This window comes from Toxorhynchites rutilus, chromosome 2 (genome assembly GCF_029784135.1).
Source record: "Toxorhynchites rutilus septentrionalis strain SRP chromosome 2, ASM2978413v1, whole genome shotgun sequence".
NCBI lineage: Eukaryota > Metazoa > Arthropoda > Insecta > Diptera > Culicidae > Toxorhynchites > Toxorhynchites rutilus.
Window position 1 is genome coordinate 323,439,566 of NC_073745.1, and position 25,151 is coordinate 323,464,716.

A 25,151-nucleotide genomic window follows, 5' to 3' on the forward strand; every position below is an offset into this window, starting at 1 on the left:
CTTTCGTTTACAATAAATTTCCTTCTTCCATCATTTCTTCCACAGGAAATTGCCGCGATTCTCATCAGCTTCGACAAACATTCCGAATGGCAGTCGAAAGAGGTGAAAACGAGGTAAGCAAAGCACCGGCGCTGGATTTTAAAATATTTACGAATAACATCAGCTCTGTGTCAGCGATTTGACGCGCTTCATCACCTGTTGTTGTTGTTGCTGCTGTTGCTGCTCAGTTTAATGTGGTCGTCAGCAGTTGCTCGGTTTATGATCCACTGATTGCTTGCCGTCTAGATGCATAAACTGTGTGCATCGACGGTTGTTAAAATATTACACACCTCTAAAAAATATTTCCAACGAGTTCCATCATCCCCCGTTCAGCACGCGGTTTGAATGTCTCGCGCGGAATGAGCTTCATAAAAAATCATGTTCTGAAAGTTTGCATTCACTCTGATGTCGCCGTTGGCGTTGAAGGGTTGAGTTTTTCAGCGGGAGTTTATTGTCGCGAATAAGTGAATCCAAGTGTGAGAGAGGTGATTCGGTATTCTCGCGAGATGTTTAACTAATTTCGACGTGATATACAAGGGAATATTGTTTATGTCATTTTAAACGATATTTTGTAGCGTTTAAGTGGCCCTTTGACGAATTGTGATGGAGAGAACACCCATGTTTTCGCACAAACAGAAAAAGAAAAAGGCGACCCATGTCTTGAAAATATGCATTTATTTTGGTCGACATCTTTATGTCTATTTAACCCCCATCAAGTCTCCTTCCAGAATCTGACCAACTGACTCAAATTCGAAATAAAATAACACCGGAAGATCCAAAAATCCAATCTCTAACCCTTTTTGCCAACACAGCCACCAGCATCAGCAAACCTTCCTCTCGAGAAGTAAGATTTATCTTCGCAAATACATATTAATTTAACTTTATCACCCGGTGTCCGTATAAAACAAAATAAACCAACGCTCGCAGCTCGCCTCCACCCGCTCTATTTATGATTATTGTGCGATGTTGTAATTTTAAGCATTTTATTTCGCACGCTGCAATCTTGCGAGCTCAAAAAACACATAATTCTCCCATCCCTCCTACGATGTCTCTTCCCGCCCATCATAACTTCCAACCCGACCAGTCCCCTTCTGCAGAAGCAGAAGTCCGGTGCAAAATTTATTACGAGTCGACTTTAAAGCTGACACAAAACTTAATGCCCCATACAAATACACGTACACACATTTAATCCGGCGGTGCGTGTGGGATGATGCGTACAGAAAAACCAGGGGAAACACATTTTATGTGGGTCGTTTCGATATGAAAATACAAATAATAAAGAGCCAAAAAAAAAAATTACACGTCGAGGATAAACACAGCAGAGTAATATATGTCCACTTCGGAGAGTACAAATTAAATTCGCGTGCCATCTCGAGGACGCATGGTGTGGAAGCAGATGAATCGGTCTCGCGGGGATTTTTTCTCCCGAGTGCCTTAACCTTAAGCTAAGAAAAACTCCAATAAGCAAATTACTTCAATTCTTCTCTCATTTGAACGACTGTTTGCTAGGAATATCGTGTGGATTTGATTGTTAAAAAAGTTTTGTCATTTCATAAAAACACGATTTTTTGTTTGAAAAAATAAATCATCAACATAATATTAATATAAACTTTAAAATTTTCTCCCAAATTTTTACACGCAAAAATTATCTGAATTATTCGTCGTAGCAGTTCCAAATCTTTTTTGCACTGCAACCTGATGGTAACATCTTTTTTACCGATCTCAGAGTCGGGCCCGGGTTCGATAAAATATAAATCTATATATTATTATATATGATTGGATTCTTATCTATAAAACAACGATTCTGTTCGAACGTATAACTCATCATCATCATCATCAGACAACGGATGGTCAGATTGGAGCTGTCTTTATTTAGTTGTGTTCGTCTCCACCCGAATTAGAGTGATAGTATAAATTGAAGAATATTGAGAAATAAAATAAGTTAAAAAAACTTTTTAAGTTAAACGGTTCAATTGTGATTAAACATAACAATGTACTAAAAACTATAAAATAATTAGACAAGTAGCAGTTAGCAGTTATCACACCTCTTCTGCATTAGTCTAGGGCATTGATAAGACTAAAATAAAATCGTGGGACATATGATGAAGTCGCTAATTGTGGATAATGGAAATCCAACGTGCCCCACGATTTTATTTTAGTCTTATCAATGACCTAGACTAATGAAGAAGAGGTGTGATAACTGCTAACTGCTACTTGCCTAATTATTTTCTAGCTTTTAGTACATCGTTATGTTTAATCACAATTAAACCGTTTAACTTAAAAAGTTTTTTTTAACTTATTTTATTTTCTAGTTTTTAGTACATTATCTGTTTCGTTAGAATATTTCTCTACAATAAAATCATTGTACTGTATTCTATTAGTCAAATAATTTCATTTGATTTGAGTGGATTGCAGAAAATACAGAGTGTGTTCTCCAAGTCAAATTCGTTCGTTTGATACACATATCGTTTTGAGATGATATGAAATCAGCTATTTTGTAGCGGCGGCCAAATTGGATTTTTCAATATACGCAATTTTAAAATGATAGCAGAGATAATAGTGTTTTATAAATTCGGTCAGTTCCTATTGTTCCTTATTTCTATTAATTTGGGACAACCCTACAGACATACAAACAGTTCAAGCTAAATAAAACCGTTTAATAAAGTAATTTTCTATTTTGTGATTGCGGCCATCTTGGATTTGGATTTTTCATTATCTGCTGTGATCTACTATTAAAGCCCTTTCATTTGATACCTATTATTATATATATTACCTATACCTATATACCTATTATATATATTTGATATTAATCGGGATTTGAGAAAATATGTAGCCCGCCATTTGGTAGAGCCAGCCATCTTGGATTTGTATTTTCATAAATAACGGTGTACTACTAGTCAAGCCCTTTCATTTGATACCCATATTAATAGGGTTTTGAGAAAATAAGCAGTCTGCCATTTTGTAGTTGAACCCATCTTGGATTTGCATTTTTCATAAATTACTGTGTTCTACTAGTCAAGCCCTCTCATTTGATACCCATAATAATAGGATTTGAGAAAACATTTAGTCCGCCATTTGGTAGTGGCAGCCATCTTGGATTTGTATTTTTCATGAATAACTGTGTTTTACTAGTCAAGTCCTTTCATTCGATACCCATATTAATGAGGTTTTGAAAAAATATATAGTCCGTCATTTTGTAGTGGCAGCTATCTTGGATTTGCATTCTTCATAAAAAAACAGCCATCTTGGAATTGCATTTTTCATAAATAACTGTGTTCTACTAGTGAAGCCCTTTCATTTCATATCTATATTAACGGGGTTTTGACATAATATTTAGTCCGCCATTTGATAGTGGCCGCCATCTTGGATTTGTATTTTTCATAAATAACCGTATTCTACTAGTCAAGCCCTTTCATTCGATACCCATATTAATGAGGTTTTGAAAAAATATATAGTCCGTCATTTTGTAGTGGCAGCTATCTTGGATTTGCATTCTTCATAAAAAAACAGCCATCTTGGATTTGCATTTTTCATAAATAACTGTGTTCTACTAGTGAAGCCCTTTCATTTCATATCTATATTAACGGGGTTTTGACATAATATTTAGTCCGCCATTTGATAGTGGCCACCATCTTGGATTTGCATTTTTCATAAATAACCGTATTCTACTAGTCAAGCCCTTTCATTCGATACCCATATTAATGAGGTTTTGAGAAAATATATAGTCCGTCATTTTGTAGTGGCAGCTATCTTGGATTTGCATTTTTTATAAATAACAGCCATCTTGGATTTGCATTTTTCATAAATAACTGTGTTCTACTAGTTAAGCACTTTCATTTTATACCCATATTGATTGGGTTTTGGAAAACCCATATCGATGAGGTTTTGAAAAAATATGTGATCCGCCATTTTGTAGCGGCCGCCGTCTTGAATTTTCAAGATAATGAAATACGCATTTTTCTAATAACTACAGAGATAAAAGTGTGTTCCAAATTTCAGATCAATCGGTCAACAGAAAGGTCAAATTTAACCAGAAAGGTCAAATTTCTATTAAAGTGGGTCAGCGCTACAGACAAACACGTTACAAACATACAAACATACAAACATACAAACATACAAACATACAAACATACAAACATACAAACATACAAACATACAAACATACAAACATACAAACATACAAACATACAAACATACAAACATACAAACATACAAACATACAAACATACAAACATACAAACATACAAACATACAAACATACAAACATACAAACATACAAACATACAAACATACAAACATACAAACATACAAACATACAAACATACAAACATACAAACATACAAACATACAAACATACAAACATACAAACATACAAACATACAAACATACAAACATACAAACATACAAACATACAAACATACAAACATACAAACATACAAACATACAAACATACAAACATACAAACATACAAACATACAAACATACAAACATACAAACATACAAACATACAAACATACAAACATACAAACATACAAACATACAAACATACAAACATACAAACATACAAACATACAAACATACAAACATACAAACATACAAACATACAAACATACAAACATACAAACATACAAACATACAAACATACAAACATACAAACATACAAACATACAAACATACAAACATACAAACATACAAACATACAAACATACAAACATACAAACATACAAACATACAAACATACAAACATACAAACATACAAACATACAAACATACAAACATACAAACATACAAACATACAAACATACAAACATACAAACATACAAACATACAAACATACAAACATACAAACATACAAACATACAAACATACAAACATACAAACATACAAACATACAAACATACAAACATACAAACATACAAACATACAAACATACAAACATACAAACATACAAACATACAAACATACAAACATACAAACATACAAACATACAAACATACAAACATACAAACATACAAACATACAAACATACAAACATACAAACATACAAACATACAAACATACAAACATACAAACATACAAACATACAAACATACAAACATACAAACATACAAACATACAAACATACAAACATACAAACATACAAACATACAAACATACAAACATACAAACATACAAACATACAAACATACAAACATACAAACATACAAACATACAAACATACAAACATACAAACATACAAACATACAAACATACAACAATGTAATTCAACATGAAACAATATTTCTGCCCTTCAACATGATACATTTTGCGGCATGGGTCCGAATTATTTATATTGGTAATGTTGGTCACTAACACCCAAAAGTGGAAAATATAAACAAGCAAACAAAGAAAGCAAGGTATAGAGAACGGGAAAATAATATGTACAAAGAATGGTATTGTAGTTATAGCCAAGGAATTCAAAGGGAACAGAAAGAAAAACAAATAAAATTGAAAGGAAAATTTTACCAAGAATTTCTACAGGAAACATTGTAAACAGTAGTGAAAAATAAAATGAATTGTAGGAAAGGGCTTTAAAAATAAATAGAGTGTCATCCATCATAAAACATCCTAATTTGAATCCGAAAACGGATTAAAATTACAAGTGCGAATATCGGGGGTATATCGCAACCCAGGGGGAATCAGACCAGAGGACAAGGGCCCGTAGTACATGCCAGACCACTTCGACCCATATGTTCTGCAGTGGGATTTATTGTGAAGCGAAAATGCTAATGAATTTTCAGGTGAAATAACCCCATTTTCAAATAAGATTGTTAAAGAAAATCAACTTTTCTATACAGCTATTCCATGCCAAACCGATATAATGGTTCTAAGATTTCCATGAAAAGCAGTAATATTGTTCTTTACCGTTAAACATTAGACCCGTATTTTTTCTATTTTTTCATTGGGATGACCATTTCCATTTTAAGGAGGTCCGAAAAACCAACTTCTCCCCCTATTTTCCAAAAATGACATTTTTCAAAAAATCATATCTTTTGAAGTACAAGACCGATTCGATATATCCAATTAAAGCCAATAAACTAGTCTTTTTTAAAAAAATATTACACTTGCAAAAAAAAAATCAGATTCATTTTGAATAATTATTGATTGTATTTGTTTTTTTTTAGTTTCATGGTCTCGGGACCAGGGGCGCTATATTTTTTCTTGAAAGCTGAGGGTTTTTCATATCACATATGCAAAAATCGGATAGGCGTTAATTTTTGTTCTTGAATATTTGATATGATTTTTCAAATTTAACTGATGGTGCGAAAAATCATGTTTCCTCTTTTTTTCCAAAAAATTACTGTTTTTCAAAAAATCTTCATTTTTGAACTACTGGGCCATAAATATATCAATTTGAAGTCAATGAATCGGTCTTCATACCATACCAAAAAAATGGGTTCTAGTTTCATAGGTGTAATATAGTCGCATAGGAATATTGAACAAAAACTGAAAACATGTTAACTTTGAAAAAACATAACTCATAAACGGAGAAAGACACTACTACGATATTCGGATATGTTATGTGGTAAAACCTCAGCTTTCAAGAAAAAAATATAAAGAAATATGGTGCCTGGAAGTACACGAAATCAGATTGGGTGACGACCCTATGAAAAAATTGACAATGCAAATTTCCGCTGATAATAGCGAGACCCGAAATTCCAAACGAAGTGGTTTCACACGCTCGAGTGCTTGGGTCAGCGATTAAGACCCTCCTCGATGCAATAAAATGCGCCACAATGTAGGGAACATTACGAGTTCCAAGAAAACGCGACAATTAAAAACAAGTATAATGTTCGGCAGCGATAAGATCGAGAATACCATATCGATGCACGACGTCGCATCATATTCCATAGACGGGGCATTCATCGTGGCGATGGTGATCGCCATCATTTACTACCATTGGAGGAGAAACACGAAACGACTGCGCGAACTGGAAGGGGCGCAGCGGAGGATCCGGCTCGATAGTGTGAATGCTGTATAATCAAAATAATGCGAACGCTGTATAATCAAACGCACATTTTGTGCTGACATGGAGAAACAAGAAACACCCAAGTGACCTAAGCAATGTAAAATTTAAGGAAATACAGTTCAGTCTAAAACCGACCGTGAAGGAGTTAGTACTTAGTCCGAAAGCCGTGTTGGGCCACTATGGCCCAATACTAACATCTTAATTTTAACGAACAACATTTGGTGACCCCGACGTGATCGCACTTCGAGCGATCACGGACTCGCGAAAGTAATCGATTCTGATAAGTGAAGTGACATTCTCTCCGCGCGCGAAAAAGTGATGCCATTGCATGGCTGTATAATCGGAAAGTGAAGTGACATTGTCTCAGCGCACGGAAGATGTTGCGCCATTAAGTGGCTGAAACCAAGAAAATGAATCTCCCATTCGCGGGAAGTATGGTGTGCCACTGCGTGGCTAAAAATTAACAAAGTGAACTTCCTACTCGCGGGAAGTATGCTGCGCCACTGCATAGTTATTACAATGCGCCACTGTGTGGCTGAAAATTGACAACGTGAATTTCCCATTCGCGGGAATCATAACATGACACTGCGTGACTGTGTGATCAATAAGTAAACTTCGCCCGTGAGCGAAGCACGGTGTGCAACTGCGTGGAAGATGTGTGATAAACACGAATTATTGTGACTGATGTGAAAAATTTGTAAAGATGAATTCTCGACATTCCAACGACTTACTGTATTCCATGTGCTACATGTATATGAGGGATACGGAGGAGAATTTGAAACAGGACCCGCGTCGTACGCGGGAAGAAGCTGCAGCGATAAAACTGATAATATCGCACATGTTCAACTTGGCGGCAGGAGCCGCGGTTATAAACAGATACGAAAGCAGATTTACCACTGAACTAAATAGATCGGCCGAAGCCATAGCCGACTATTTAGACTGGAGCATAATCAATGACCCAGCTAAGTATTTGAGTCAATCAAACAAGTAAAGCGGTGAGTAATTATCAAATCAAATAAACATGACGACAAACGAGGACGATGCCGTTGAAAGCTGGAAAAAGCAGCTAACGGCACTGGAGCAAAGCATTGCTCCGATTATCAAAGACGCATGCAAATTAGCAGAAGACGACGACGAAGTCGAAACATTACTAGTGCAACAAGAAGTACTAACAAGCTTGTACGATCAAGCTTGTGCAGTGATACTGAAAATTGAGGGCCAAACGGGGCCCTCCAAGAGACGGGATGCTCTCCTCCCCGCATATATCAAGTCCAGAGCCAGTTTGGCAAAGAGAATACGGCATGCGCAATCACAGACGAATGAACCGAGTCAGGATGAAGGTTCAAGGCAAGTACTGGATCAAACAATGATCACCGGCAATAGCAAGGCCGATTATTTACCCCGATTGGAGCTCCCGAAGTTCCGTGGGTCAGCCACCGAGTGGCTATCGTTTAAAGCCCGCTTTGAGAAGCGGATTGCGACCCTAAACGAGGATGCAAGCAAATACGCTTTCCTGGCGAAATGTTTAGAATACGAGCCCGCTCGTAACTCCTGCGAAGCACTCGAGAATTCAGGAGTGCCTTTCACTGAAGCCTGGGCCAAACTGGAAGCAAGATTCTACAAGAAACGAATCGCATATGAAGGTTACTTTTACACTCTGCTGAAAATTAAAAGGATACATAAGGCATCGCAAAGAGCGATACTAGGACTGATCGACGCTGTCGATACACTATTGTCCGCCACTCGACAAATAGCAAATGAACAACCTGGCGAACCAGATTGCATCGCCAATGGGTTACTAATATGCTTAGTGAAAGAACGATTGGATGAATCAACACTTTCTAAGATTGAAGAAAAGTTGGACCTCCAGCGCATTTATGTTTGGAGCGAATTCAAAATAGAATTAGAGCGGCTGGCTAACCAGATGACTTGCAAAGTGGCTGCCGAAACGGCACACTCTAGTCATCGACCCCAGCCGAAAGTCGTAGCAGCAATCGAAGGCAAAGCTGCGACCACCAAAGACAAAAGGGAAGCACAGCGGTGCTACGTTTGTCACAATGAAGGACACACAGCATTTACGTGTCCTAAATTCACGAAAATGAGCATCCCAGAACGATGGGAAACTATCAAAGCAGGGAGGCACTGCTTTAATTGCCTCATACCTGGGCACTCAACGAAGGAGTGCAAATCACAACGGAAATGCCAAATATGCAGCACGAAGCATCATACACTACTTCATCGTGGAGACTCTCCCAAGGGGGACGAGATCCAACAATTGCATCCCGAGAAGGATGTCAATCAAGCACAAGCAAGTTCAACGAAATGACTAGCTCAGGAAGAATACGTCTTTCTGGGCACAGCCATAATTCATGTTAACCCATTAACGACCAAGCTGTAAAAAATATTTTTTTGACGAAAGCCATTGGTGTAATTTGGATTATTGATGCTAAAGAAACCCCAATGTTCAAGAATTATTTTTTTCCCATTTTCCATTTTCCGGGAAATGACTGTTCGAAAAATCGAACATTGGCCGAAACCCGCAAACTTTTTTTGCAAGCACAAACATACTGCGAACTGAAAATCAGTTCAATTAGCAAATATACGGTATTCATAAAGGCATCAATTTTATATTCACGAACGAACGAGCACAGGAGGATGAAGGTCTCTAAGTATAAACCTAAGTTAATTCTCCTAAGATGAGATGTGACATTTTTTATTTCATGTAACTTCAACTTATTACTGGCAGGCATATGTTGTTGTATTTATTGTTGGCCGTGGACAAATGTCTATGCTTAAGAATTATTTCTTTCTAATTATCCATTTCCCGAAAAAACATTGTCCAATACCTGCAAAGTACCAAAATGATGCGAAAAAACAATGGAATCGAGGATTGGGTGGTTATTCGGTCCAGCGAAAGAATATTCACACCAGTAATCTCATTAAAATTCTCGTTATACGTACTGATCATTTCCTCCAGCTCCTCTACACACGAAATTCTACGGGCCACCATTACCTAAGGCTATAACGGACAAAAAATCATACAGATTTTGAATAATATTTACTGAATAAGTAAATATTATGAACCGTAAATGAATCAAAACGCGCTGCAGAGGTTAGATGTGTTGGTGTTAATTCATTAGAAAAAATTTTCGTTATGGCCAACGTTCGATTTTTCGAACACTCAATTTTATCGGTTGTTATTTTCCTGTATGAGGTTCAATCGAATGATTTTCGACCCATATTGCAAAGTATGTTCTTTTAGAAAAGTAATACATTAGAAAAGTTCACATAATGTTGTATTTTATTTGGGTTTTAATTGAAATTAAAAACACGTTCCAAACATACCTGCTTTAAATCGAATTTATTGCCCAATAAAGTTATACAAAAATGAGTGAACTTGATAGTAAGTGGTAGCTAATAAATTAAGCTATCTTTTGGTGCAATAACATTACCATATGGTAGCTTTCCAAAGACATGAAAAATTATCAAAGTTGCTGTTCGATTTTTCGAACGCTTGGCCTAAAATGGGTTAAGGGTGAGCAGAAATGGCACCCTCTTCGATGTCTACTTGATTCAGGGAGTCAAGTAGAAACAATCACAGAAAAGGCTGCTCGAAGCCTAGGAATTCCGCAACACTCGGTAAACGTAACCATTAAAGGAGTTAGCGGACAAGCACATGTTAAAAGGGGTATCAAAACTGTGATAGCCTCTCACGCAAGCAACTACAATGAAAGTTTAGAATTGATCATAGTGCCAAAGATATTGGACGATCAACCAAGCACAGCTATTGATGAAAAGGGTATACGGATACCAGAACAATTGCACCTTGCCGATCCCCAGTTTTACAGATCGAATGAAATCGACATTCTCCTCGGAGCGAGAATATTTTTCAAAATTCTAATGCCAGGCCGGCTTAGCGTAGCCAACGGTCTTACGTATCAAGAGTCCAGCTTGGGCTGGATTGCATGTGGGACGCTACGTCACAGCAGCCCATCAACCACTGTATTGTCTGCTACAAGGTGTAGCAGAAATGAATTCGAATTCCCACAGGACGAAATGGCCAAACTCATAGAGAAGTTTTGGCGTCTTGAAGAAGCGTGCTTTCAAGACTGGGAACCAAAGCAACATGACGAATGCGAGGCGGAAAGTCACTTCCGCACAACGTTAGAGATCGCTCCCGACGGGAGATACATTACACGAATGCCCCTACGGGGGGAGCCGTCATCGTTAGGCGACTCTTATCAACAAGCATATAGAAGATTCACATCGCTTGAGCAAAGGCTCAAGCGGAATGCAGACCTGTACAAAGAGTACAGGGCATTCATGAATGAATATGAAACACTGGGACATATGGTACCAGTCACCACAGAAGACTTTCACAAAGTAAAGTATTTCATCCCTCACTCGTGTGTGGTGAAACCAGATTCAACATCCACCAAGGTTAGGGTGGTGTTCGACGCAAGTGCAAAGACGTCAACCGGAGTATCCCTGAACGATATACAAATCGTGGGACCAACCATTCAAAAGGACTTATTTGATCTGCTAATTGATTTCAAGACGCACAACGACGTGCTAGTAGCAGATATTGCAAAGATGTACAGACAAATTCACATCGCATACACAGACACTTGGTTACAATGTATTTTGTGGCGCGACAGCCCCAATGATCAATTGAAAGCGTATAGACTGACGACTGTCACATATGGTGAAGCGTCTTCATCATTCTTGGCCTGTAGGGCACTACACGAAGCAGCTGAAGATTATCGGTCGGTAAATCCGAGAATTGCCGACACCATTCAACGATCGTTCTATGTTGACAATCTAATGATTGGAGCGTCCAACGCAGATGAACTGACGGAGACGAAACGAGAAATAGAGCATGCATTGTCACTTCATGGATTTCCACTTCGAAAGTGGGCATCAAACAACGCAAGCGTACTGGAAGGAATTCCAGAGAAAGACTTGGAACCATTGATCCAAGTTGGTGACCAAGAGGTCATAAAGACATTGGGGATAGCCTGGAACCCCAAAACAGACGTGTTCCAGTTCATCAGTACGAAAAACATAGGTGAAACATACGAAGCGCTCACAAAGCGACAGATGGTCTCGAAGATTTTGAGACTGTATGACCCAATCGGATTGATACAACCTGTAATCATTACAGCTAAAATATTGATGCAAGAATTGTGGACTTATAACGTCAGCTGGGACGATGATGTTCCAGATCAAGCACTAAGCTCATGGAAGAAGTTCGAAGCTTCATTAGTGGAGCTCAGCAAGATAGAAATACCTCGGATGTCGACTCCGAGTCATACGATCGCACTAGATTTACACGGATTTAGTGACGCCTCCGAAAAGGCTTATGGATGCGTCATTTACTTACATGCAATCAACTTAAAAGGAGAAGAGAGTACGAATCTCTTATGTTCGAAATCGAGAGTGGCGCCTTTGAAGAAGGTCACTCTGCCCCGTCTGGAACTCTTGGCGGCGGCACTTCTAGCAGAACTAACTGCTAAAATAAAGAGCATTCTGGCCGGTCGAATCTCGTCGGAATATTACTACAGTGATTCACAAGTAGCGCTAAGTTGGATCAAATCTTCAAATACACGTTGGGGAACCTTCATTAGAAATAGAGTGCAGAAGATACACTCCACCACGAATCCAGAGCATTGGAAATATATATCTACGAAAGAAAATCCGGCTGATATGGTTTCGAGAGGAATTCCAGTCAGAAAATTACGCGAAGCAAAACTAGAATTTTGGTTACACGGACCGGAATGTATACGAAGAAGACAATATTATCTGCAGAGCGGCTACGAATACACTGCTGCTGCAGAACAGGAAGAGATTAAAGAACCAATAACACGATTGGTAGCAGCAACAGGAAAGGCATGCGAAGACTTAATCGCAAAATACCCGCACCATCACACTCATGACAAAACAGTAAGACACTTTGCATGGCTGTGTAGAGCCATAAACAATATGAAGAAGGTCAATAAAGACACAGGCATCAGAAACGAAAAGAGATCGGGCCCACTCACCACCACTGAATTGAATGAAGGACTAACACTCGTAGTCCGAATTATGCAAGCCACTATTTATCCAAATGAAGTAGCGGAATTACGAAAAACTGGGAAGGTGCCTACGAAAGGACCTTTCCAGCATCTCAACGCAATCGTCAGAAATGGAGTCATACATGTCACAGGGAGACTCCACAATGCAGAAATGCCCATCTCACAAAAGAATCCAATATTGATTCCCAAATCGCACCCATTTTCGAGGGTAATAATTCAAAAAATACATGAGGATAGATTTCACGCCGGAACAGATCTGGTAATAAACGAATTTCGACAAAGATTTTGGATGAGGGATCTCCGAAGGACCGTACAAGGAGTCATTCAACGATGCATCTTATGTGCCAAAGCGCGGCCCAGACGTTTACAGCAACGAATGGGACAACTGCCCTCGCCCAGGGTAAATGAATCAGTAGCGTTCACTCACACGGGAGTGGACTTATGTGGGCCATTCGAAGTATATCTCAATCAAAAATCGAAATGCAAGACCACAGCATATGCTTGCATCTTCATATGTTTTGCGACCAAAGCAGTTCACCTAGAAGTCGTCGAAGATCAGTCGACGGCAGCGTTCATATCAGCACTTCTCCGTTTCACATCAGTGAGGGGAATACCTGAGGTTATTTACTCCGACAATGGGCGGAACTTTGTCGGGGCCAGCAGAGAACTCAATCGTTTACGAAGAATATATAACAATGAAGTTTTTCAAAACAAATTAGTTGATATTGCGGCAACTCACAGAATAAGATTTTCATTCATTCCACCCCGAAGCCCCAGCTTTGGAGGACTTTGGGAAGCGAACATAAAGGTAGCCAAGCGGCTCTTTAGTGCAGCGGCCAGAGGAGCACAGCTAAACATCATGGAATTGCAGACACTGTTCTACCAAGTGGCCGCAATAATGAATTCGCGACCACTCACACCTGTTTACACGACGCCAGATTCACCGACCGCGATCACACCCGGTCATTTTTTGATAGCACGCCCAATGCTAGCCGTGCCCATCCCTACGCAGAGTGAGGATGGAAGCAATCTCACAACCAGATGGAAACGAGTACAATCGCAGCTCGAACAATTTTGGAGAAGATGGAGAGACGAGTATCTCCACCAGTTACGTGATTATGCAAAATGGACCAAGCAACAAGCCAACGTTAAGGTAGGCCAAATCGTATTGATCGGAGACGATCACCTTCCCGTAGCAAGGTGGCCTATGGGAATTGTCACACAAATACACCCTGGAGATGATGGAGTAGTCCGAGTGGCAGTAGTGCGAACCGCTACCGGAATTTACAAACGCAACGTGCGAACACTTGCTCCTCTACCAGTCGAGGAGCACACCATTCAACCCATTATAGAAGAGTATGACAACACAGCTGATAACGAACAGCAATCTCAAGCCGAAGCAATCGAACTAGAAGACGATCCCCCTCCCCAAGCACCCCAAATGATTTGGGACGGTAGACTACGCCCCCGTCCCAAAGGGGGGAGAAAATGGAAGTACACGAAATCAGATTGGGTGACGACCCTATGAAAAAATTGACAATGCAAATTTCCGCTGATAATAGCGAGACCCGAAATTCCAAACGAAGTGGTTTCACACGCTCGAGTGCTTGGGTCAGCGATTAAGACCCTCCTCGATGCAATAAAATGCGCCACAATGTAGGGAACATTACGAGTTCCAAGAAAACGCGACAATTAAAAACAAGTATAATGTTCGGCAGCGATAAGATCGAGAATACCATATCGATGCACGACGTCGCATCATATTCCATAGACGGGGCATTCATCGTGGCGATGGTGATCGCCATCATTTACTACCATTGGAGGAGAAACACGAAACGACTGCGCGAACTGGAAGGGGCGCAGCGGAGGATCCGGCTCGATAGTGTGAATGCTGTATAATCAAAATAATGCGAACGCTGTATAATCAAACGCACATTTTGTGCTGACATGGAGAAACAAGAAACACCCAAGTGACCTAAGCAATGTAAAATTTAAGGAAATACAGTTCAGTCTAAAACCGACCGTGAAGGAGTTAGTACTTAGTCCGAAAGCCGTGTTGGGCCACTATGGCCCAATACTAACATCTTAATTTTAACGAACAACAGTGCCCTTGGTCCCGAAACCATGTGAACTATGAAAAACAATTGCAACCAATAATTACGAAAAAAATCTATTTTTTTCTCAAGTGTAATATTTTACCAAACAAGAATAGATCATTGGTTTTATTTTGATATGTTGAAAATTTGAATCGGTCTAGTAGGACCATCGGTTAACTTTGAAAATCATAAATCAAGAACAAAAAAAACACGTCTCTCTGATTTTTTTTTAACTATAAAAAACAAATACAATCAATAATTACAAAATCAAAATCCAATTTTTTTCAAGTATAATACTGATACATCGATCATTTCAAAATTTAATTTCAGTAGATTATAAGTTATGAATCTTTGAATAAAGACATTTTTGGAAAAAGAGGAAAAAGTCGATTTACCGGACCACCCTAAAATGGATAATTAATTAAAAAAATATGGATCTAATATTTTGCGGTAAGGAACAAAACTACCACTTTTCACTAAAATTTGAGAACCACTATATCGGTTTGACACAGGAAGTCTGTATCATGAAATACTGAGAGATCGTATTACTTATGAAGTAGGACTATGTCTTCGATTTCTATATGGGGGATCTATGAAAAATGTAACGAAAAATTAAGAGATTTCAAATTCATACTACACAAAATCGTTATTGCGATATATGTTGTACTATATACCATTAGAAAGGAAATATATTCAGCAACTTTTTTGATCAAAACATAAATAATGGAAATAGTAAAACAAGTAAACAATTTATCGATTGAAGCATGTATGTTTTCAGATTCTACTCGCCGCTGGTCCTGTGGGAATGAGTAAAAAACAACGTTATTGCGTACAATATTTGGTCGGTGTTAAGTCAGAGCGGACCAAGTTGCAAAATTAAAAAAAATCGCGTTATTGATTGCACTAGGTTAAAAATTTTGTGAGCTACACTCCACATTTATCAGATTTGGAAAATAATGCGTACAGCAGGAATAACTTCGAAATTGTTTTGAACGCTCAATGAAAACCCCTTATAGCACCAACCTTCAAATTCGTTTTTCTCTAAATCATAAAAATGTCACATGGTTCGGTCTGACTTAGCACCGACCATTTGAGAACGAATAAATTTCAGAACTGAATACATCTAGAAGCTATATTGCGCTGTACAGCATGGATGAATATAAAGAGAATGCACGGAGAAAACTAAAAAAAGGCAACGATATTGCCATTCATGAGCAAAATGTATGTAACGCGTTGCTTATTTTGTTAATGTGTGATCAATTTTGATTCTTAAATTAGTATTGGTTTCATTATTATATTGAAATTTTTTTTTTTGGCAAAGCTTTAAATTTTCGAATATTTTTTTTCCGATTCATCTGTAATATTTAGATACTTTCAGTTAATCAGAGGAATCCAGAAGGAGCTGAGAAAATTAATTGTATAATAAAATAATCTTCGAATAATCGAATTGAAAAAAAACGTTTTTCCGTTGCTTACAATCTATTGTTTGTTCTATTGCGTGTACGTTTTATCGTGATAAGCAAAATTGAAAAATTTCGTGACAGGATTTCTTTTAAGATAGAATTATTATTGAACATGATCTTTGATGATGTCTCAACCTTTGATAGGTAGAGTCCCAACAGAAAATACGAAAAATGGTGCGAATCAAATTATTACACACAATATTGTCAAGTGGGTAACATATTTGTACTTACAATTTGGGAGTTTTAAAAAAAGAAGCAACTTTTTTTTCTTCGGTAATTAAATGATATCCACACAAATTAGATAATGTCCTATCTAATCTAAAGATATCAATGCCAGAGCATGGAGCTGTGAAGCTGCCTAAGTTTGTTGCGTTTCAGTTAACATTCTATATTGTCTTGATGTACCTTATTACAACTTATTATCCCAAAGTTTCGACGAGAACCTGGTTTAAAGGGTTAAACGTTGATAGAGATTTTATTAGAAAGGTTGTTTTCTACTCATATCATGTCATGATGTCGAAAATGAAAGAACTCAATTCAATAACAATTGTTCTCGAAGTCGTTCGTCAAGTTTCCGTCTGTACCTCTAGGCTCAGATCCTTCTACTTTTTTTCTGAGGGAATGCCGAATGAATAAAGGGGGTGTTGTCCGGGAGACATGACCGCATTGGCAACATGGGCCAACGAAAATATTTTTGACGTAGGATTATGACTTTTGGAAACGTTACGAGGGTACTAATTGAAAGTGTAACTAAATGTCGGATGCGTCACGAAAAATCGATTATATTTGAGCGTTTATTGTTCAATAATTTCATGGTGGAATTATGGTGGTGGAGATTATAAATTTTCAATAGTTAGTTAGAAATTAACGATGAATTGCAAGCTTTCAATTTCCCATACATATGTGTAGACCGACATGTGTTTCCTTAATAAGGACTACAAAATCGCCACGAGTAGAGTGAAGTCAGTAGCGGCAAGTCCGTTGATAGACTGTACACCCAAAACCAATATTATATTTAGCACGTCTTTAGACACCCTGATATATTACTTTAAATGAGTTTAAAAGTATCGTTGAAAGTGATATCTACCCAAACTGGTAGATATCACTTTCGTGCATCGATATGACAGCATCTGTGGTTGTGTGGACCAACCTTAAAACCCAGCCGGCCTTGGTTCAATCCCTGTTTTTTTTTTGTTTTTCAATTCCTTGTTTTTTTGGGTACAATTCCAAGCTGACATTCAGTTTGAGAGAATGAGAGGTTTGTTCCATACAAAAGAATTGTTTTTCTATTGTTTTCTAATTGATTTTTATTACTATAAATCAAACACATAAAAAGTATCGAACGATATGATTTTTAAACTGTTACATTATTATTTATAACCATTAATGTGTGAGTTTTGGTTCCATATGCATACAGCTGTAATACATAACAAGATCCATTTTTTCACTTCATATTCATACACGATATTGGTCTTCGAAATTTATTTCATGTTATATACGACATGCGCAAAATTATACGATCTAATGTTTGTCTGTCTGCTGGTCGTCTGGTTTCAAATAATTCTATAAGCTTCTTGAACTATTAGCAATTATCCAATTTATATCCTAGCGTGGTTCAACAGGTATATTTGTTCTGAATCGTATTAAAGAGGCTTGTTCGAAGAAATTTTCACACCCTTCTGTAGAGTACAAATGGAAGCACACTAATCGCACAAATTATTTAAAACTTCCTACAAATTGACTTCCAGTTCCCGTTTCAGCAATCCTCACCGAGCCAAGCCAATCGCACATAAAACTATGGAACCACCGCGAAGCTGTTAGTTCGGTGAGCTATGGTTAGGCTTTCCGGGAATTAATTAGAGGATAATTTCGCGCTCCTGTGTGCTTCGTCCTTTTGCACCGGTGAATGTGTACGCGTACTAATAATACCTTCTGCAGGCCAACTTTCGCCCGCTTTCCTCCGGAGAATTTCTACAACCTGAGCGCCCTCCCACACACACACAAACATGTGGAACGAGACGGGGGAGGGGACTCGTTTCGCATATCATAATTTATTTCCGGTAGAAAACTTGCGCCCAACTATTTGCGACCTCAGAGGAGATCCCGCAAATTGCGTTAAAGTGAACTTCATGTACAACTATATTACTATTATTATTATTATTTTCCAAAGTGCCGCCTTTTCGTCCCGCAGCTTTCGGAATTGTTCAAATATCAACCACCCCCTTCTTCCCGGTGACCGATCCTCACCCATCCTCGGCACTTCTTCTGCTTAGGCGTAATGTGAGCACCTCGGAGTTAATTATTTTGTTTTCGCCTTGAAGTTATTTTACGCCGTGTGAATACCGGTGCGAACTTGCGCGTCTCGGAAGCGCGAAGCGGGAATATCTGCGGCGGGGCGGCGGGTGCGGGCGTTCATGTTCGGACAATTTATGGATACGATAAGATTAGAACGTGGGCTCACGGCTAATCCCAATATCGCGATGAAATGCGTCGTTTTGTGTGTGCAGGGTGGTTGCCTTTTTGAAGAGGCACGCAACTGGATGAATATGACGGTGAAATTATGGCTGTAACCAAGCCATGACGCTTTTCGTCATAAACTTGTGTCTAAAATAAATATTATTATCTGATAAATATGTCCGAGGTAATGGTCGTGATGTGTCCTAATAATTATTTGGGAAAGTACATAGTTCATGATTTTGTCGGTCTACTGAAATACTATTTTCACGGTTTGATTGCTTTTGACGAGTGGGTCATACTAACTCGAAGTAACAGGAAAAACTCGAAACTGTAGAATACATATTGGAAGTCAGGTGTTAGTCACACAGATAGTGGGATGCAAAAGGGCACATGTCAATTACCAGGCTGTTTCTCTATTTGCTCCTCTCTCTCTCTCTCTCTCTCTCTCTCTATTTATTGGTTCTTTTTATCCATCTTTTTCCACGTTGTTCCTCTTTTCTCCTTATCTCCTCTCCTCCTCCTGTACCTTATCTGTATCCTTTTTTATTTCTCTTTTTTTTCTAATCTATATATCTATATGCTTCCTTCTCATATCTCTCCTTCCTTCATATATCTTATTGCTTTTTACTCTCTATCCGCTCTATCTTTCTCTATTCTCTATTCACGCCAAATCGGCCAGAAAACAGCAAATTTTGACCCGACCCTCACCGATTTTTTTGAAACTTGGTACTTATGATGAAAGCTACCCGCAATCATAATTTTCATTATAATATGACCAATTTAAATTACGACTGATTTTTGAAAAGGGCGTATTCAAAATCATCGATCTTTCTTTCAAAAAATCGTAAGTCAAATTCCAGATTTCTTCCTTCTTATCTCTCTCCTTTCTGTTTATTTCTCTCATTCATTTTTATAAAACTTTTTTCATCCTCTATTTCTCTCTTTGTCTTTATCTCTCTCTTTTTTTCCATTTCTCTTATTTATTTTTCTCCTTCTTTCCTCTCCATCTCTCCTCTCTTTTCAACTTTCTCTTTTTCCTTAACCGTTTCTTTCATTTCTTTCTCTCCCTCTCTTTTCATTATTCCTGTTTTCCCTCTTTGTATCTCAGTTTTCTCCTTATCTAGCTTCTTCCTTCTTATCTCTTTTCTTCTTATCTCTCTCCTTTCTTTTTATCTCTATTATTCCTTTTTCCTCTCTATCTTTTTCCCCTATACAACCGTTCTATGCAAACTGGGTGGTTCTCAGATTTTCGTGAATTACGATAGTTTGGTTCCTTATCGCAAAATATTAGACCCGTATTATTTAATTTTTTTTATTAGCCGTACCATTTCCAATTTTAGCGTGGTGAAAAAAAAATATTTCTCCCCTTTTCCCGAAAATGAGTTTCTTCAAAAATTTATAACTTTCGAATTACTGAACCGATTTAGATTATCGATATATCAAATTAAAGCAAATTAGTTGCTATTTTGAAAAAAATACTACAGTTGCGTGTCATTTGAATTTAGCTCTTGTTATTATTGATTGTATTGGTTTTTCATGGTTTTCACAGTCTCGGGACCAAGGGTGCTATATTCATAATATATACAAAATTCAAAGAGGCGTTTTTTTTTTAGTTATGATTTTTCAAAATTACCGATGGTCCGAGAAATAAGTTTTTATCTTTTTTTTCCTTTTAAAAATTCATAACTTTTGAACTTTCGGCCCAATTCAAATAATCGACATATCAAATTTTATTTGTTTTTCATAATTATTAATTGTATTTGTTTTTCACAGTTTACATGATTTTGGGACCAAGTGCGCTATATTTTTCTATATATATTTTTTTCTTGATAGCTGAGGTTCTTTCACTTAACATATTCAAATATCAGAGAGATGTTTTTGCATATTACGCAGAATCGTTCTTACTATATATGCTTTTATATGTAGTAGACTTCAAATTTATCCTGCATGTTTTTCAACTGAGACATCAACAGTGGAAATAGTCAAACAAGTGAGCAATTTAACAAAACACAAACAAAAGAGTTATGTTTTGCGAGCGGATGCGAAGGCAAATCATGTATTATGCATTCTTTTTTTCAACTTTGTTCCCATGAATGCTGTATGCAACACAAAATCGTGTGCAATAAATCGTACTATCAAACAAATTAGCAATAACTTCTTTCGAATCAGATGCATGATTACACGCATCACTCAAATTTCATGCAAGATTTCATCAGAGCAACGAGGAAAGTGTAGTCATAGGCCCATATAGTCATCGTTCTTTAATTGGACCGGTAGAGGCGAATGAACTGAAAATCTAAAGCCTCTCAAGAACAAAGAAAGAAAGAAAGAATTAAATTGGACCGAAAAATCAATACAATTATCGAATTTTACTCGCTAACTGAATTACAAAACAGCAAAAGCAATACTTCAAATTGAAGATGACATCTATTATTTATTCATAACTGATTTGCAGCCTAGTTAACGTACGCGCCCTATCATAGATAAGTCCTGTTGAAGATAGTCCAGTTAGCGAATGACTTCTGTATATGACGGGGTGACGAACACCTGAACGAGTATTTCCGGGCTGCGGCAACATGGGCAATTGTACAGCGTAAAATGATCAATACTAGGAGGATGACAGCGATTATTGATTTTCAGTTAGACAGTTAAACTTCCTGCCAGAAGCTTATTTTCTTTTTTTTTTTTTTTGTTACAAACCGTTTGATGGTTATGAGTACATATAACAAGCGGCCCTCTTAATGGCTACTATTTGGAGTTTCAAAAGAGTTAATCTAACAGATTTCTGAACAATGAAAAGAATTATATTAAAAAACAACTGTTCACAGCAATCACAGTCCTACGCAAAACTTCCGTCCGTGCCCCTAGGCTCATATCCTTCTACCTTCTCGTCCTTCTTTTCTCTCTGTTTTTATTTTCTTTATTTCTTTTTCTCCTTACCTTTCTCCTACTTCCTTATCTTTATTATTCCTTTTTTTTCTTCCCTTTCATCTCTCTTCTTTCTTTCTCTTTTTCCTTTCCATTTCTCTAATTCCTACATATTTTCCTTTTTCATTCTAGCTGTCTTTTCTCGTTTTATCTCTCTTTTTCTTTATTTCTCGCTTCCCATCTTATCTATCTCGTTTATTTCTTTCTCTCTTTATCTCTCTTTATTCGTTATATTTCTCCTTTATTTGTATCTCTCTTCTTTCTTTTTTCTACTCTTCTTCCTCTTCACTTCTCTCTTTTCTTTGTATGCACCCTGCCCTATCCTCTTATTCCTCCCTTCTAATATTATCCTTCTTCCCTCTTTCTCTCTTCTTCTTATTTCTCTTCTTCTTCTTCTTCTTCTTAAGCTTTCGCCTTCCTCCCTATCCCTCAATGGGCGCGATCTCTCATCATTCTAATGTGCGTGACACTCGAAAACCTGAGTATAAAAATTTTCACGTCAATCATTTCGATTAACTCTGTTTCAGTCAGAATACCTTTTCGGCTCAGTCAAAATATTCACTTCTTCACGCACACCAATGAACAGTTGAAGTGACATGATATTCTAATGACTTTCTCATCTTTCCAGGCCAAAAAGCGGCTCCATGCTGCTCTATTCCCGGAAAAAGGTGCGATATCGTCGCGATGGTTATTGTTGGAAAAAGCGAAAGGACGGCAAAACAACTCGCGAAGATCACATGAAGTTAAAGGTACAAGGAACAGAGGTGAGTTGCAGTTTTTTTCGTTTTCCGAAACACTGACCTAACCGATACAACCATCATCTCATTACCACAATAAAGTGCATCTACGGCTGCTACGTTCACTCGGCCATCCTGCCAACCTTCCATCGACGCTGCTACTGGTTGCTCCAGAATCCGGACATCGTGCTGGTCCACTATCTAAACGTTCCCTACCCGGACGACAACAAGATGGCGGTAATCACCCCGAACCTGGCCCTCTGGGGGGACAAGAAGGAGTGGACCAAGGAGGAACTGGTCAGCCAGCTGAAACCGATGTGTAAGTTACGCTAGTCTTGGGAGAGTAATACGCTTTCACTGATCGGACAGTTTTTCCCGCAGTTTTCAGCGAGGATGAACCCGATGCGACGAATGAGATCGAGATTTCCACCGCGGAAACGGTAGAAGCCATCGTGAGTCAGCTGATGGAAAAGCAACGGATGGCACGCCAATCTGCGCTGGTTAAGCAGCTGGAGTGCGGCTGTCCGGATGCGAACTGTGTCGACGGGAAGAGCTGCTCCCATCCGATGAGGCGAATCAGTGCGGCCAAGAGCGACTTGGGCAAGCGGTCCGACGGCGGACAGCTTGGTGGAACGGCACCGAATGTGCTTATTGGTTCGAGGGTGAGTTTTAGTACCTGTTTCTCGTTGGGAACGAGTTAATTCCGTCGGATGGAAGGCTTATCATTTTGAACTGAGAGACATTAAATCGATTCCAATCCCTAATTATCAATTATATCTTCACATCTTCCATCACAAACATTTCACCATCTACAAATCAAGCAAATAATCCAATAATCTCCATCGATTGCTTCTGTTCGGATGCTGTCTTCGGTCCAACTAGATAAATCCTCAATCACTACACTAACCACAAAATCTCAATTAACACTTTCCATTCGACTCTCCCTCAGATGTATCCCCGGTGGATCGACAGCAGAAGGGCCCGAGAGCAACAGCAGCAGCAACAACAACAACACCAACAGCAACTACAACAATCTCACAGCAGTCTCTTGGATGGGAGTCGAGCCGCCACTTCTAAGGACACATCGCTACATTTCCAAGTCATTCCTACCTCTCAGCAGCCGAACCACTCCAACAATCATCCAAATTCAATTAGAGCAATTGCTGGCAATCATCATCAGAATTCTTCGCCGGTAGTGGTCAGCAGCAGTAGTAATTTAACCCTCACCCAGCATCTTAACTCGTTGAACAGCAGCCTCAGCAGCAGCGGCAGCGCCAGCAACAATAACAATAACTCACAATTAACAAGTGTCAGTAGTCATATTACAAACGGGCTGGCCAATGCCCATCTGGCCGCGGCCCAGCATCACCAACAGCAGCAGCAGCAACAGCACCGGAGTCATATGATCATCGCTAGCAATAACTCGTCCACGGCAGCGGCGGCCACCAGCAGTTCCGTGGCCACCGTGAGCGCCAACAATCAATTAACCGTGACTCATTCTAATAACGGCGGAGGTGGCCGCGACCCCAACATAAATCTCACGGCTAATGGCGAGAATCATATATCAATGCTCGGTGGAGGCCATCAGCAGCAATCATCGAGCTCATCATCATCGGCGGTGGTGACATCGCGAACGGTGACAACCGAAGGAGTCAATCAGAGGACGTCTGGCCAGGATGGCGGTGGTGGCAACGGTAACGGCGGTGGATTGATAGGCAATGGCAATAATAATAGCACTAATGATGGGGTTGGCAGTGGGCATCATAATCACATTACGGTTAATAATACCGCGGTTAGCAGTGCGTCAATGTCCAACGGCTCGAACAACGGCGGCGCGGGGACACCCTCGCTGGTGTTGAGTTTGTCGCAGGTGAGTGTTTTGTTTTGATGATGGGAACTGAAACGGATTCGGTTGTGATTGATTTTACGAAAAGAGATTGAATAACTGAGTTTAACATTCGATATTATTTTTTTGAATTTAAAATCAATTGATCGAAACTTCATCCCTCAGCTCTTTTCTCAGATTGCGTTCCTAATAAAGAACCATTCTAACAGGCCACAAAAAAATGTATGGAATTTTTATGTGCAGCGATAAGTTGGTGTCTGTTATTTAATTTTAGAAGCTAATTTTATTCAAAGGGGAGAGCTCCAGCATGTCGGCTGGTGAATCACATATGACCGTGTAATATTGTCATATAATAACAGTTCGGCTGAAAAGTTTATAAGGTTGACGTCTAGATGGCGCCACTTGCAAAATTCTACTTGACTATCACAAAGCACCATCTTTCAATGAATACGTCTGAAAATTTGACAGCAATCGGTGGATTGGTTCGTGAGATACAGCATTG

The 25,151-nt window shown here is 38.6% G+C and overlaps 1 protein-coding gene across 7 annotated transcripts in view; it reads left to right on the plus strand.

Moving 5' to 3' along the window:
- LOC129764388 (calmodulin-binding transcription activator 1) overlaps positions 1–25,151 on the plus strand; it is a 675,564-nt gene that overhangs the window by 605,327 nt on the left and 45,086 nt on the right. For 5 of the 7 annotated variants that reach the window (XM_055763402.1, XM_055763405.1, XM_055763406.1 and 2 more), the window contains 5 exons: positions 46–113; positions 22,695–22,830; positions 22,906–23,122; positions 23,173–23,465; positions 23,753–24,673. In XM_055763402.1, coding sequence (XP_055619377.1) covers positions 46–113; positions 22,695–22,830; positions 22,906–23,122; positions 23,173–23,465; positions 23,753–24,673 — 1,635 coding nt within the window. The remainder of the gene's footprint in view (positions 1–45; positions 114–22,694; positions 22,831–22,905; positions 23,123–23,172; positions 23,466–23,752; positions 24,674–25,151) is intronic. The other 2 variants (XM_055763403.1, XM_055763409.1) reach the window with 1 other exon arrangement.